The sequence below is a fragment of the Erpetoichthys calabaricus genome, chromosome 3 (genome assembly GCF_900747795.2).
Source record: "Erpetoichthys calabaricus chromosome 3, fErpCal1.3, whole genome shotgun sequence".
NCBI lineage: Eukaryota > Metazoa > Chordata > Cladistia > Polypteriformes > Polypteridae > Erpetoichthys > Erpetoichthys calabaricus.
Window position 1 is genome coordinate 172093014 of NC_041396.2, and position 14429 is coordinate 172107442.

General features: G+C 38.0%; 1 protein-coding gene across 1 annotated transcript in view; it reads right to left on the minus strand.

Moving 5' to 3' along the window:
* Positions 1–201: 201 nt before the first annotated feature.
* The window catches only part of rars2 (arginyl-tRNA synthetase 2, mitochondrial), a 119083-nt gene continuing 104855 nt past the window's right edge, over positions 202–14429 (minus strand). Inside the window, exons 17-20 of the mRNA XM_028797531.2 lie at positions 7272–7367; positions 6099–6173; positions 5241–5304; positions 202–375 (exon numbers count right to left, since the gene is read on the minus strand). Coding sequence (XP_028653364.2) covers positions 289–375; positions 5241–5304; positions 6099–6173; positions 7272–7367 — 322 coding nt within the window. The 3' untranslated portion in view covers positions 202–288. The remainder of the gene's footprint in view (positions 376–5240; positions 5305–6098; positions 6174–7271; positions 7368–14429) is intronic.

Here is a 14429-nt window from a genome sequence, read left to right on the forward strand (position 1 = left end):
AATGTACATGTAATAAGCTAATCAGCACTGTCCCAATCACTGTTTTGGGCCTAGTGATACCTGGTGATTGTTAATACAAAGACGAATGTCAGAAAATCCTGCAAAAAAAATGCAAGATTAGAAAGAAAAATGAGAAATCGGCAGCTTTAATATATCAATTTAATTTTTATTTTTTATAAAGAAGATTTGAAATAAATTCATTAATTTTTGTACTGCAGTTTTCTTGCGTATACTATGTTTTTGGACAGTTGACACAACTATGCATTAAAAAACAAATTAAAGGCAGAATCACATCTTTATCACTGGTTTAATGCCAAGCAGCCTCATGCCATTGGCGAGAACAGTGCAGGTCCCCTTAAAAAGCTGCAGCCTTGCCTAGGAAACAACAGAAAGAACATTAATGTAATTAGAAGATTGCCAATAATGAGACATTAAGAAAATGTTTAGTGTCTAGCAAGAACACTAAACATCTCATGTGCTCTTGTAAGTAGTGGATTTTATCCTTTTTTATAGCCTTGACACAGTTAAATAATTAAGACAATTTACTTTTTATTTTTTGCTCTTTTTAATGTTTTTGGCTCCTAATATTTATTTTTGTCAGTAAGCCTCTACTTACATATGCATGGCTGTTGCTCTATACACAGTGGTTAACAGTATATTATTCAAATTAGGGGTTTAATTGTAACCAACAGGTCTGTGCCACACTCGCTACTAGTCAGTTAACTCTGGGGCTAAAATCTGTCATCTCGTTCTTATTGACTCAAGATACCAAGCAGAACAATAAGTAATAAAACCTGTTGAGTTAAAGGAGAATTCCTGTAGCCCAGAATGCAAGTTACTCTTCCTCAGTGCACGGTGATGACACCTCCAAACCACTTAATCCAACCAATCCAGTCCTTAACTATGTAATAATATACTTCTGATATTCATACTTCTGTCATAATGTCACCTACAGCTGATTATAGCTAGATGATGTTAAATGAACCTGTCTTTTAATCAAATAATGCTTTTGTAAGTCTGGATCATTGAAGGCTGAAATTCAGAATTACTTAAATCCTTTTTTTGACCTCTCAAATTACAAGAAAATGTATGAACTGTTTGACTCGATACCTGTTATGTATAGATGACAAATGAGACAATCTATATCTGTGTTACAGGAAATGTCCACTTTTGTTATTTGAGCTGAGGCAGTAGTTTAATTAGGAATCTTATCTAGTAAGTGTACAATCTTTTTTAGTTAAAAATACATGACAGAAATATTTAAAAAAAATACACTTGGCACATAAAAAACAAATACAGTGGAAACTCGGGTCACGAACGTCTCGGACCATGTACAAATCGGGTATGACCAAAAAGTTTGCCAAACTTTTGCATCTGTTCACGACCACACACGTGGGTGACGAACAAGCCAGTTTCCCTTCTGGTTCGTATGCGGCAATTATTTCCGCACATGTTCAGTCTCTCCCTGTGCAGCAAGCAAGCGAGCAAGAGAGAGAGAGCATATATATATTTACATACAGCTCGTACAGTCTGGAATGATTAATTGTATTTACAATCCTATGGGGGAAATTACTCTGGGTCACGACCAAATCGTGTTGCGACCATTGTTTTGGAACAAATTACGGTCGTGACCCGAGGTTCCACTGTATTGTACTGTGAACTAATGTTAAAATAAATCTTAAAGGCAGAAAGCTATGTTGTCCAGCTGTATAGTTCTTTTCATCTACCAAAGTAAAGGCATTTTATAATTATGCATGCATACCAAAAGAATTGCTTTAGGCCAATAAATGGAAATTAATTGATCTGTGCATCTTTTCTGTCTGAGTATCTCTCTAAAGGAAGCTGCTGATATACAGTAGACTTTTCACTTTGACTTTCTACTCAAGGCATTCTGCTATTCCATGAATGTGACAATGCAGAACACAATCATGCATATACTATATAATCGTAGACCTTCCAATGACAACATACCTGAAAGCTGACTATGCAAAATCAAGAAAATGTTTAACAGCATGAGAAATTATTCCTCAATTCCAAAAAAAAAAACCTTATGGTTTGTACAGGGGCAGTGGCATCTGTGACCTGCTTCCCACACAGAACCAAATGTATACTCCCCTATGATGTTACCTAACCTCAAGTCTGATTGAGATATTAATTTATGGATAATTCGACACTTTCCAAGTCTTCCTCAGATTTGGTGGTGCTTCAAACCAAAAAAATACCCTGGAAGGCTGGACAAGACTGTTTTCCCCTATTCAGACAGGTTCATCAATTAGGATCTAGGAATGTGAATATCTACAAAATTGTGTCCTGCCAAATCAGCAAACAACATATCTTTACTTTAAAATGAGCTTCACAGACCAGTAAACCTTTGCTCATCCTGCCCCCTGCTGACTTCAAATGTTGATGTGTTTATTTGAGAAAATGCAGTTGTGCCAAGCAGAATAAAGCCATGAAACTGAGACAGCAGATTTTGTGTATATGTGGCTTAGCTGAGTGGACGAGAGTCACACATGGTAGAAATCAGTACATAATACCTCTTTCCCAACTATACATCGCTCTTGAGTCAACACACTAAGCAGTACATAATGCCTCTTTGTTAAATATTACCATTAAGTCTACATATTAAGCTTGCCTAAAATAATTTATTCTGTAAACACTAACATCTCTGTATACCACAAAAAAAATTCATAACAAAGAAAATTGTTTATGTACTTCATGCTAGCTGCAATTCTTTGTAAACTTGGATCTAGAGTGTAAGAGATTTAGATGACCAGATCATTCATGAAACAAAATCAGAACAACAGGAACAGTAAACATTATGAATGTTTAAATTTGTGTCTTGAGAAATGCTATTGTTACAGCTATGTCTACAAATAGTGAGGGGTTTGAAGACAAAAATGATGTATTTAAAAAGTGATAGTTGTTAAGAAAGGGTAGAGAATTGGTGGGATAAAAGTCCATACCAGAGTTACGCATCCATTTCATACAAGTAGCTAGGCATCTATTATGTAACACTGATCGAAGCTTTCATGAAAAATCTAATTTAGACAGAACGGTCAATACGTACAGGAAAAGTGTGGTTGTAGTTAGTGCTGTTAAAATGGCATAACCTGTTATAATAATAGATCTTTACATTTATATAGCGCTTTTCTCACTGCTCAAAGAAACTTTAGGTAGTGAGCAGGAAGCTACTTCAACTATAACTAATGTGTAGCATCCACGTGAACGATGCAACAGCAGCCATTTTTGCACCAGTATGCTCACCACACATTAGCTCTTAGGTGCTGAACAGGTGAGAGATAGTTAGCCAATTAGAGACAGGGGATGGTTAAGGGGGCCAGTGTGACTAGGCCATGGTGGGCAATTTAGCCAGGACATTGGGGATACTCCCTACACTTTATGAAGGATGTTCAGATATCTTTTATGACCAGAAAGAGTCAGGTCCTTAATTTTACACCTCATTTGAAGGATGGCACCATTTTTCTGCAGAATGTCCGTTTCACTGCACTGGGGCATTAGGATCCACAATCAGAACACAGGGTAAGCGTCTCCTGCTGGTCTCAAGAACACCTCTTCCAGCAGAAACCCAAGCTTTTCCTGGTTGGTCTCCCATGCAGGAACTGACCAGGGCCGAACATGCTTAGTTTCAGGTGGATGTCCTGTTCTGAAATGAAGGTGGTATGGGCCTGTACTTAAGAGTACACAGGGCAATTAGATTTTCACATGGTACTGCATAAGATTAAAATAAATATTAACATTTTCATAGTATTTGTTCACTCAGAGTTCCTAATATTATACTTTGGCTGAAGATGTGACACTATTCAATTTGAAGAAAAAAAAATATAGATAACCTGTAAAAAATACATTTTTGTGTCAATGTATATTGGTATGCTGAACACCAATCTGAGGCCATTTACATATACATAATACAACTGTTTATTTATATGAGTACATATGTCCTAACTCACAAAATTTCATCAGGCTCAACTAAATAGCCGGTAAATCTGGTTGTTACAGTTAAATATGATTTACATTTGTCAATGTTAAGTCTAACTACATCTTTGCATGTAAACCATTACTGCTACTATAAGACTAAGAATTAAAGTGTATTCTGTCTGGATATTGAACTGTTCAGGACAATGACTGATTTAAAGTCATTTTACATTTTCACCATTCCACTCAAAACCTCTTTTTCATGAACCCTAAAAGTGAGAGGTGGAAAACCTTGCCAGCATTCAGGGAACAGGTCTGCAAGTAGCAATTTTTATTGGCAGATTCTGTAAAGACAGACAATGGAAAAAATAATTTATGGCTATATGGAAGAAATCAGGAGTATATGCAACAGCTGCAACTATTAGCAAAGTCAATAAAATGGAGTAGTTCAAAAGCACTGGTTCCAGGGCAAGATCCAACCTACAAGCTTTGCAATCAATCTCCTGCTTCACTGGGCCATATGTTTTGGGCATGCACCAAATGAACATAATTTTGGCCAAAAATCTTTAAATGCCTCTCAGACAGTCTTGGTGTCACAATCACTCCTAACACATTAACAGCTCTGTTTGGTGTTCTCCCAGATGGGCTTAAAGTGGAGAAAGGCAAGCTGTAATTGCCTTTACTACACTATTGGCACGTAGACTTATCTTGATCAACTGGAAGAATCCTAACTCTCCTCTTTTAAGTCAGTGAGTAACTGATGCTTTATACCATTTGAAATTGGAAAAAATCAAATTCTCACTTAGGGGATCTGTGCAAAACTTTTTTAAAATCTGGCAGGATCTAATCAATAACATTTTAGAATAAGCACTTAATTGGGGAGAAAGACTCCTTTCCCTCTATACTTCTCTCAAAAGTTTTACTCTGGCTGTTGGCCTTCCTCTCTTTCTCATGGGTGGGTGTTGAATTGAATTTAGTTTTGTTAAAGCTTAACTTGATTGTATGGAGTGTTACATGCTTTTAATAAATTCAATAAAAGATAAAAAAAACACTGGATGGGCAAAAAAAAATATATACTTGATTCTTTGATATACTGACTGTAAAGTGAGAAGTCTGAATTTAAAAGCAAACCGTTAACACTAAAATATTACGTACGCAACAACAGAGTAATAGCTATGGATATGTTTGAAGTTGAGACATGGCATTGTTATCTTCAATGATGTGATAAATGTCCTCTTGTTAAATATATTTACCGATTTATTGCTAGTCAGGAGACTGTACACGTTATGTCAAATACTACATACCTGAGCTAATTCCTGAGGGCTATTCTTGACAGGCAGAGTTTTATGAGCAACAGCTGCAAGGCGACTAGAAAAGAAAAATCAACATGAAGTTAACATTAACCAGGTAATGCAAATTATCACTAACACTTGCAGTGGTAGTAAAAGTGATAATATTGTCATGTGTACTGAGTGCAGTGAAAATCTAGTAAACAGAATGGATTTCATTATTCATAGAAAGGACTATCTCCACTTTTATCATAGTTGTATGTGTGGTGTGCACCTTTTGCACTGTAACCTCTGATATACATTTTTGTATGTTATAAAACATGGTTAAAAGTAGAAAGTATACAACAATTGCTGGAAAAGCCATTAAGTTGAATAACTGTACAGTACTTCAAAAAACTAGGCCAAGTAACTGAGAACTGGCTTAGCATAAAACATATTATCTGGGTATTGCTGTGATATATTAGTAGGCACACTAATTAGTCTGACCAATTTTAAGATCCAAACCATACCATATACTGCAGGAAAAAAGCAACAATCAGCAAAATATTGACTACTCTTTTGATAACACCAAAGAAGGGGATTCACATGTGGTGTAAAATTCATATTAAATCATTATTCATTCACTGAAACTTTGAGGTTAGACAAAAGTATACCAACCTGACCCCAAAAAGATACTGAAGCCATAATCTGAGCAAAGCAGTGTTGAAAGTTAGTTCTGAAAAAATATCAGCTGCATTTTTTTTTCTGCCATATATTTATGTCTGAATTATATTTCCAGAAAGCAAGGAATATTTAATATTTTACCAGCATAAATATATTGTACAGTATGCTTACCATTACAATTAGACTTGTACATTTAAAATAATTACATACCAAAGCATTAGCAAAAAGTTGACAAGATGCCTAGGCTGAAGATTTTTTGAAGACTGGAACAGCACTTCATCATACCTAAAACCATAAGTTGGAGAACAATTCTATCAATATTATCAATAACAAGATAATTCTTATAAAATATTTATATCACAAGCATGGTATCTTATGTTATGGATGGTTGTACTCATCACTGATAGAAGTTTCAGATTTATTTCAAGTAAAAGAAAAGACAAAAATTATATAAGTAGGAAATTAAAGTTAGTATAGAATTTTCTTGGAATAAAAAAATCAAATGACTTGTACTAAAGTCAGATTTACAAGAATTGTTAATTTAAAAATTATATCTACACATATAATGGTTAAGCATCTGTTGGAAAAGTGACTCCTATTTTCCATTTACCTTTTTAAGCTCTGTGGCAGACGACTAGGGAGCTTATTCAACCAGGATACCCCTGTGATGGAAGGACTGGGGGAAACAACATATCGGGGACACTACCTCCCCCAGAAAACGAGGGGGTGACCCCCCTGGAGTAAGTCGGGACCATGGGCTTGGAGCTTGGAAGCTCAGCCCTATTGGGGTCTGTGGACACTTGCAGAGCTCTGGACGACAGCATTTCCGCCACACTCAGAAGTGCTGCCAGAAGAAGATCCGGAAACACCTGGAGTACATCCCGGTGCACATGCAGCACTTCCGCCACAACCCGGAGTGCTACCAGAAACCAATCTGAGAGCACCTGGAGCACTACTGGGTGTGATATAAAAGAGGCTGCCTCACTCCATTTAGGCAGCCGGTGTCAGGAGGTGGAGGACAGAGCTTGTGAGAAGAGGAGTGGAAATGGCAAAAGAAAAGAAAGAACAGGGAAAAGGACCGAAAAGGACAGAGCAATAGTGCTGTGGGTGATTTGGGCACTGTGTGCTGTGTGAAAAGGCAAAGCAAAAGTCTGCGTGTCTATCTATGTTGGGGTTAATTACCACAGCTCTTAATATAAAAATCTTAAATAATGTTAATACTGACATTATTTTTGTCTTTGGTTTTACAATGTTCCAGGACTTCCAGGTATGTAAATACGAAAATATAATCATACCACTAGTTTATATCTAGTGCTGTGCATAGGTACCGCAAGTTCTTGCTGACCCAGGAAGTAAGCTTTTTTGTGAGAAAGTTTGTGTTACCGGAGAAGGTGCTGTAAAATAGCAATGGCTGCAGGGTCCTGAAGACATTCTGGGTTGAAAGAACATTCACTGCTAGAGTTGTTAATTTCCTGCAAACTGGAAAGGAACATGGAAGGAATTGGAAAAGCTTGTAAAACAGCAATCATATTCTAATGAATGTTTGAAACCAAGGTATTATAAGATATCACATTTTAACTGAAACAGGGTAAAGAGGAATGCCTCACTAAAATTAAACAACATACAATATAATCCAAACAGGATACATTTCTAAGGAATATGAATAAATAAGTTGTAAGCAAGTCTTTACCAATCTCTTCACTTTTTTCCACAACGTTTTCAGGTGTTCTTTCAACTAAAATATGTATTTAAATAAAAAGCATGACTATCATTTTTTTATTTGTTTTGATAATTAATTTTTAGTTAACTGTGATCAAACTCTAGTACTTAAAGCAACTGGCAATATAATCTGTAAAAACATGCAGTTTAGTGCTCTTTGTTAAAATTGTTTTCTTTATGACGCAGCAGAATAATTGAAATATCAGATGGAAAGGGCACGGGAGAAGCACAATAGTTGATGTCTGGTGGGAAATTCTGTTGTACAGTGGACATATTATTTTACCTGGAGTAAAAAATGCTTCATGTGATTTTTACCATTAAGCAGCCAAGTTTTTTTTTTTATACCCTAAGGCACTGTAGGATGCCAAGATAAATGTCAGTTAATTACATCATTAAGAAAACAGCTCTGGTGCATTCCTCTCTTGGTTTTGCTATTGCCTTTGCAGGTTTAATACTCCTGTACTTCAATAAACCTAAGAAAGCAGATTGAGATTGTAGTACTGTATAACCTGTATGGACTGTAACACCCGGGGAAATAAGACTATTGATTTACTGTATGCAAACGTTAAAGACGCATACAGCGCCACCCCGCTGCCTGCGCTTGGGAAAGGAGATCATAACCTGGTTCAGCTTCAGCCTCACTATAAACCAAAAGTTAGAGTCCTACCTACAACTACACGATCATTCAGGAAGTGGACCCTGGAGGCTGAGAATACTCTGAGAGAACTTTTTGGAACTACAGACTGGGATATCCTGCAGGGATCTCATAATGAGAACATTGAGGAAGTTGTTGACTGCACTACTGACTACATCAACTTCTGTATGGACATTGTAGTTCCAGTAAGAACAGTACGCTGCTATGCTAACAACAAGCCATGGATTACAAGTGACATCAAGGGCCTTTTGAATCAGAAGAAAAGGGCTTTTAAAGACGGTGATCAGCATGAGCTCAAGCGCGTGCAGAAGGAACTCCGAGTCCAACTCAGGGCGGCGAAGGAGCAGTACAGGAGAAAGCTGGAGCAGAAGTTGCAGAATAACAGCATGAAGGAAGTGTGGGATGGGATGAAGATCATCACTGGCTGCAGTTCGAAGCGGGGTACCACCATTGAGAGAGACGTGAAGAGAGCAAACCAAATGAACAACTTTTTTAACAGGTTTGACCACCCTAACCCACTCTCACTCTCACCTCGGAGTACTGCACCCTCCACACATCCTTCTGCTGATACCAGCATAGGAAAAACATCCCCACCCATAATAACAACAGCGCAAGTGAGCAGAGAGCTGAGGAGACTTCGTGCCAGCAAAGCAGCGGGTCCAGATGGAGTATCGCCACGACTGCTGAAGGTCTGTGCATCGGAGCTGGGGGGTCCTCTACAGCGCATCTTCAACCTGAGCCTGGAACAGGGGAGAGTCCCGAGGCTTTGGAAAACATCTTGTATCACCCCAGTCCCAAAGGTATCACGTCCTAGTGAGCTGAATGACTTTCGGCCTGTTGCTCTGACATCACATGTGATGAAGACCATGGAGAGGCTGCTGCTTCACCACCTTAGGCCACAGGTTCAACACGCCCTTGACCCTCTGCAGTTTGCATATCAGGAGAAGGTGGGAGCGGAAGATGCCATCATCTATATGCTACACCGATCCCTCTCTCACTTGGACAGAGGCAGTGGTGCTGTAAGAATTATGTTTCTAGACTTCTCTAGCGCCTTCAACACAATCCAACCTCTGCTCCTTAGGGACAAGCTGACAGAGATGGGATTAGATTCATACCTAGTGGCATGGATCGTGGACTATCTTAAAGACAGACCTCAGTATGTGCGTCTTGGGAACTGCACGTCTGACATTGCGGTCAGCAACACAGGAGCGCCACAAGGGACTGTACTTTCTCCGGTCCTGTTCAGCCTATATACATCGGACTTCCAATACAACTCGGAGTCCTGCCATGTGCAAAAGTTCGCTGATGACACTGCTATCGTGGGCTGTATCAGGAATGGGCTGGAGGAGGAGTATAGGGACCTAATCAATGACTTTGTTAAATGGTCCGACTCAAACCACCTACACCTGAACACCAGCAAAACCAAGGAGCTGGTGGTGGATTTTAGGAGGCCCAGACCCCTCATAGACCCAGTGATCATCAAAGGTGACTGTGTGCAGATGGTGCAGACCTATAAATATCTGGGAGTGCAGCTGGATGATAAATTAGACTGGACTGCCAATACTGATGCGCTGTGCAAGAAAGGACAAAGCCGGTTATACTTCCTTAGAAGGCTGGCTTCCTTCAACATCTGCAATAAGATGCTGCAGATGTTCTATCAAACAGTTGTGGCGAGCGCCCTCTTCTACGCAGTGGTGTGCTGGGGAGGCAGCATTAAGAGGAAAGACGCCTCACGCCTGGACAAACTGGTGAGGAAGGCAGGCTCTATTGTTGGCATGGAGCTGGACAGTTTAACATCTGTGGCAGAGCGAAGGGCGCTCAGCAGGCTCCTATCAATTATGGAGAATCCACTGCATCCACTAAATAATGTCATCTCCAGACAGAAGAGCAGCTTCAGCGACAGACTGCTGTCACTGTCCTGCTCCACAGACAGATTGAGGAGATCGTTCCTCCCCCAAACTATGCGACTCTTTAATTCCACCAGGGGGGGTAAACGTTAATATTTAACATTATACATAGTTATTGTCTGTTTTTTTTCACCTGTATTATTATCATTCTTTAATTTAATATTATTTATTGTATCAGTATGCTGCTGCTGAAGAATGTGAATTTCCCATTGGGATTAATAAAGTATGTATGTATGTATGTATGTATGTATGTATGTATGTATGTATGTATGTATGTATGTATGTATGTATGTATCTATCTATCTATCTATCTATCTATCTATCTATCTATCTATCTATCTATCTATCTATCTATCTATCTATCTATCTATCTATCTATCTATCTATCTAACCTGCCTAGTTCAATATAACAATCATTTCTCTTATATAAAACATAGAAAGATCACGCTGCCCTGAAACTGTGTTTTATCACCCACATTTGCTTAGTAGTGCAAAAAGAAAATGTATAAATTATGCTAGACTATTTAGTAACAGATTCCTAGTTGGTGGACTAAACAAGCATCTATCAAAATAGTTTTTGGTAAGTCTTATCAAGTATACGGTCAAAGAGAGCTGAAGTCTATATTGAAATAATTTCGAACAAGACATGCTCAGGTAAGCATCCAATTTTTATTACTTTGAGATACGTTAAGTTTGTGTTAGGATGCTTTAAGACATACTGCACAGATTATGCAGAGGCACCTTAATCATATTATTGGTAATAAAAAATAAACAACAAGTTTAGCAGAATCATTAATCCCCTGGGACCAATGTTGGGGGTTACATAGTAAAGGTAACATGCGTAATGTAATCAGCTTACTTTTTAAAGTAAAGAGTAACCTAACCCAATGCATACTTTAATGAAGTAAAAATACCTGTGTTACTTAAAAAACCCAGATAGTGTTACTGTGGAAGTTTATTCCAGATACTGCCAAAAAAAAAAAAAAATTTAATTACAATTACTGCATTATGTTGCAGAAGTATTGCATGTTTTCACAAAGATGTTTCCTACTGGGGTCGGTAACACAGTGCATACTTGTGCTCCTGCCATCTGGTGACAGTTAGTGAAGAAGAGGTTAAGAACTTGTGTATCGTGCAATCATGTGAAAAGAACTGAAGTTACAGGTATGTATTAAAGCCTGCATGTATGGAGGGGTAAATGTAATACCTCCAGTTTGAAGTTGCGGGATTACCACAGCACTACTGTGTGTAAAGCAAAAACAAACGTGGTGGGGCTCAATTGCACAGCCAAGCAGAAAATAGTGTGATGTGTGCACTCCAGTAACAGAAACCTATTAATAAAGTGTTGGTGTAGTTTTCCATTCAGTTATTTGCTATACCTTTGGTGAAACAGTGTGATCTATATCTGCTTAGTGGCCAGTGCTCATTCCATGAATCTTTGGAGGCTTAGGGCTCACTTATACTTCACGCTCAGAACGCGTATGCATCATGGCTGCCACGCGTTCCCAGTGTTCATTTGATGTGTCCTCTGAGCAGGTCCTTAGAAATTAACACAACATGTGCGCGAGTTGCAGTACCAGTAGGGGTAGGGGTTTGGGTTGGGGGGGGGGTTTGGGTTGCGCAGTACCATAAATCTTGGAATGTGACGTCAGAGTCTCTGTTTATTATCTACATGTGACAGAAAGCCTCTATGCGGATCCTATGGGATCGATGTGCGCGCTTCAATGTTTGATGAATGGTTCGATGTGGTGAAGCAAGATGCTGACATACAGAGGCTTTCGTGGTGTTTTTATATTCAAGCGTCCCATATTCCCGATCGTAATGACACGATACATTTTAAAAGTCTCACATACCATCTTTTTCTTCTGGGGCTTCCTCCTGACCGGACAGCAGCGGCAAACAGTAATAGATCACCACACAGAACACATTAAATTTATGATATTCCAACTCTCTGCACATTTAGAATCTTTAGATTTATACCTGATATCACTTTCATGATGAAATGCATTAAAGTATGTATGTTACATTTTACAGATAAATTGTTAATTTCGTTTAAATAATGAATACTGTTAATAATTACACACATGGGGGTGACACAGTGGCAGAGCGGTAGAACTGCTGTCTCGCAGGGAGTCACGTTGCCGATATTCCCTTCCTGGAGTTTACATGTTTTCCTGCTGGGTTTCCACAGAGTGCTCTGGTTTCCTTACAAAGATATGCAGATTTGGTCACGCTAGAATGACACTAGTGTATGTGAATGCTTGTATTTATTTACCTTGAAATGAGCTGATGCCCCATCTAGAGATTGTTTCTGCCTCGTGCCCAATACTTGCTGGAATGGACACATCCCTGGATCGATGGATTTAATCATTAAACATCTTTGTCAGAGATATTGTGGTAAGATGTCATCAGAATTTAATGGGTGTTCCAGGCAATTCACAACACAGCAAATCCAAACCTGTTCTCACCGTGATGATATCTTGCATTGGTGGATTCGTAAAGTATGTGTGCAAGTATAAACAGTAAAACGCTTGCGTAGCAGGAGCGTCTGCTGCAGCATGCGTCGCGTGAAGTATAAACCTGGCCTTAGACTGGGGACGGATGTTATTTATTTCACAGCACATGAAGGACTATTTATAAAACACGTAAAAATGATCAAATTTGGCTGTGTTTCAATTCTGTATCATGAATGTTCATATATATGCTTAGGCTTTAATAACAACTGCTGGCCAGGGAACTGTGCAGTGTTTCATACAAAAGAAAATAAACACAAAAGTAACATACTGTTTGTAATGCATTATATTTTATAATTAGCAACTATTTAACATATTTAGTCACTTGCAAGTAATGAGTAGTGTAAGTAACATTCCCCAACACTACCTGGGACTTCTCACTAACCTTAGCTAAATGTATACAGTGGTAGGAGGTTGTGCCATAATATATTAACAGATGCTATGCAATCAAATACAGTATATTTGAAAATGTGAAAGTGTCAGTGAAGCTGCAAATAACAAGAGGATGCCAATTTTATCATGGACTATGAACAGAATTTTTAAAGAAGCATTTGTTATTTAAGTATTTATTAATGTTTGCTCTGTTGTGAAATATGCTTAAACATTTAATCTTACATTTTTTCTTCTAATTTTCTAATGGAGCAAAAGTTAACATGATTTACACAGGATTACTGACACAGTACAGAAAGTAACCATATAATATGCCATTGCCTGAGGGTACTAAGTTCTTGATGGCATACTCTGAATTGAAAAATAATTCAGGCTGTGTTAGAAACTTATTATGTGACTTTGAAATAGTACTGGTTAAAATAATCCATATTTAGGTATGACAAAGCAAAGTGGCTGAATATTTATAGAACCCATCATTCTGTGTTTTAATTTTTAATTAAAAATCAATTAACTTTGTTTTTGATTTGATATGAAAGTGAACTTTGTGTTAACTAACAGCATAAAAGTGCAAGAAAGATTCCTTGTTTTAATGTAACACAGTAAAATGTCTATTCATGGTTTAATGCAATTAATCCATTTTACATTTTGGGGGTTCAAAGCCTATTTTGGCAGCACTGCTCACAAGCCAAAAGAGAGTGAGCTTGAACATGTGCATCTCGCAGCATTAAGCCCTAGTGTCCTTCACTTACTCTTATATCTGCAACAGGACCAATCAGTTTAAAATGTATTTGGCACTAAATGTAAGCTCAAATTACTATCTACCTGTTGCAGGAATGTTTTCATGTTCAATGTATTTGCTGTGTGCTGGCACAAATTGCTTCAGTGTACAGTGGTATTAAATACTAAAACTATATCTACATGCATCAAACCTAAAAGAGACTAATAATGTGTCAGACCCCTTTATAAGATTATATAAAGGGGATTTTGTGTACAGCAGATTGCATTCCCTTCAATGCTAGTTACCAGCCTGGAGTGCCAAAAAAAAAAAAAAAATTAAGAAAGACAGTCTTTAATGTAACTGTATATTTCCTCTCAACATATGGCTGCAGAGTTGCATGGCTGACTGGTCAGAGCACCATCCAGGCTGTAGTTTTGTGATCTTAAACTGAAGGTAGTTTATCTGTTCCACCTGTTGCTATATAAAACTACTTTATAAATATCATTGCTGTTTAAATTGTATGTTTCTAAACATTCACATGCCTGGAAATAAAGCTGTTTTGTTTAACAATATACTACTACCTACACAATCAGATTGGTGTCTACTTACTAAAACCAGTCACTTTAAAACTAACACAAT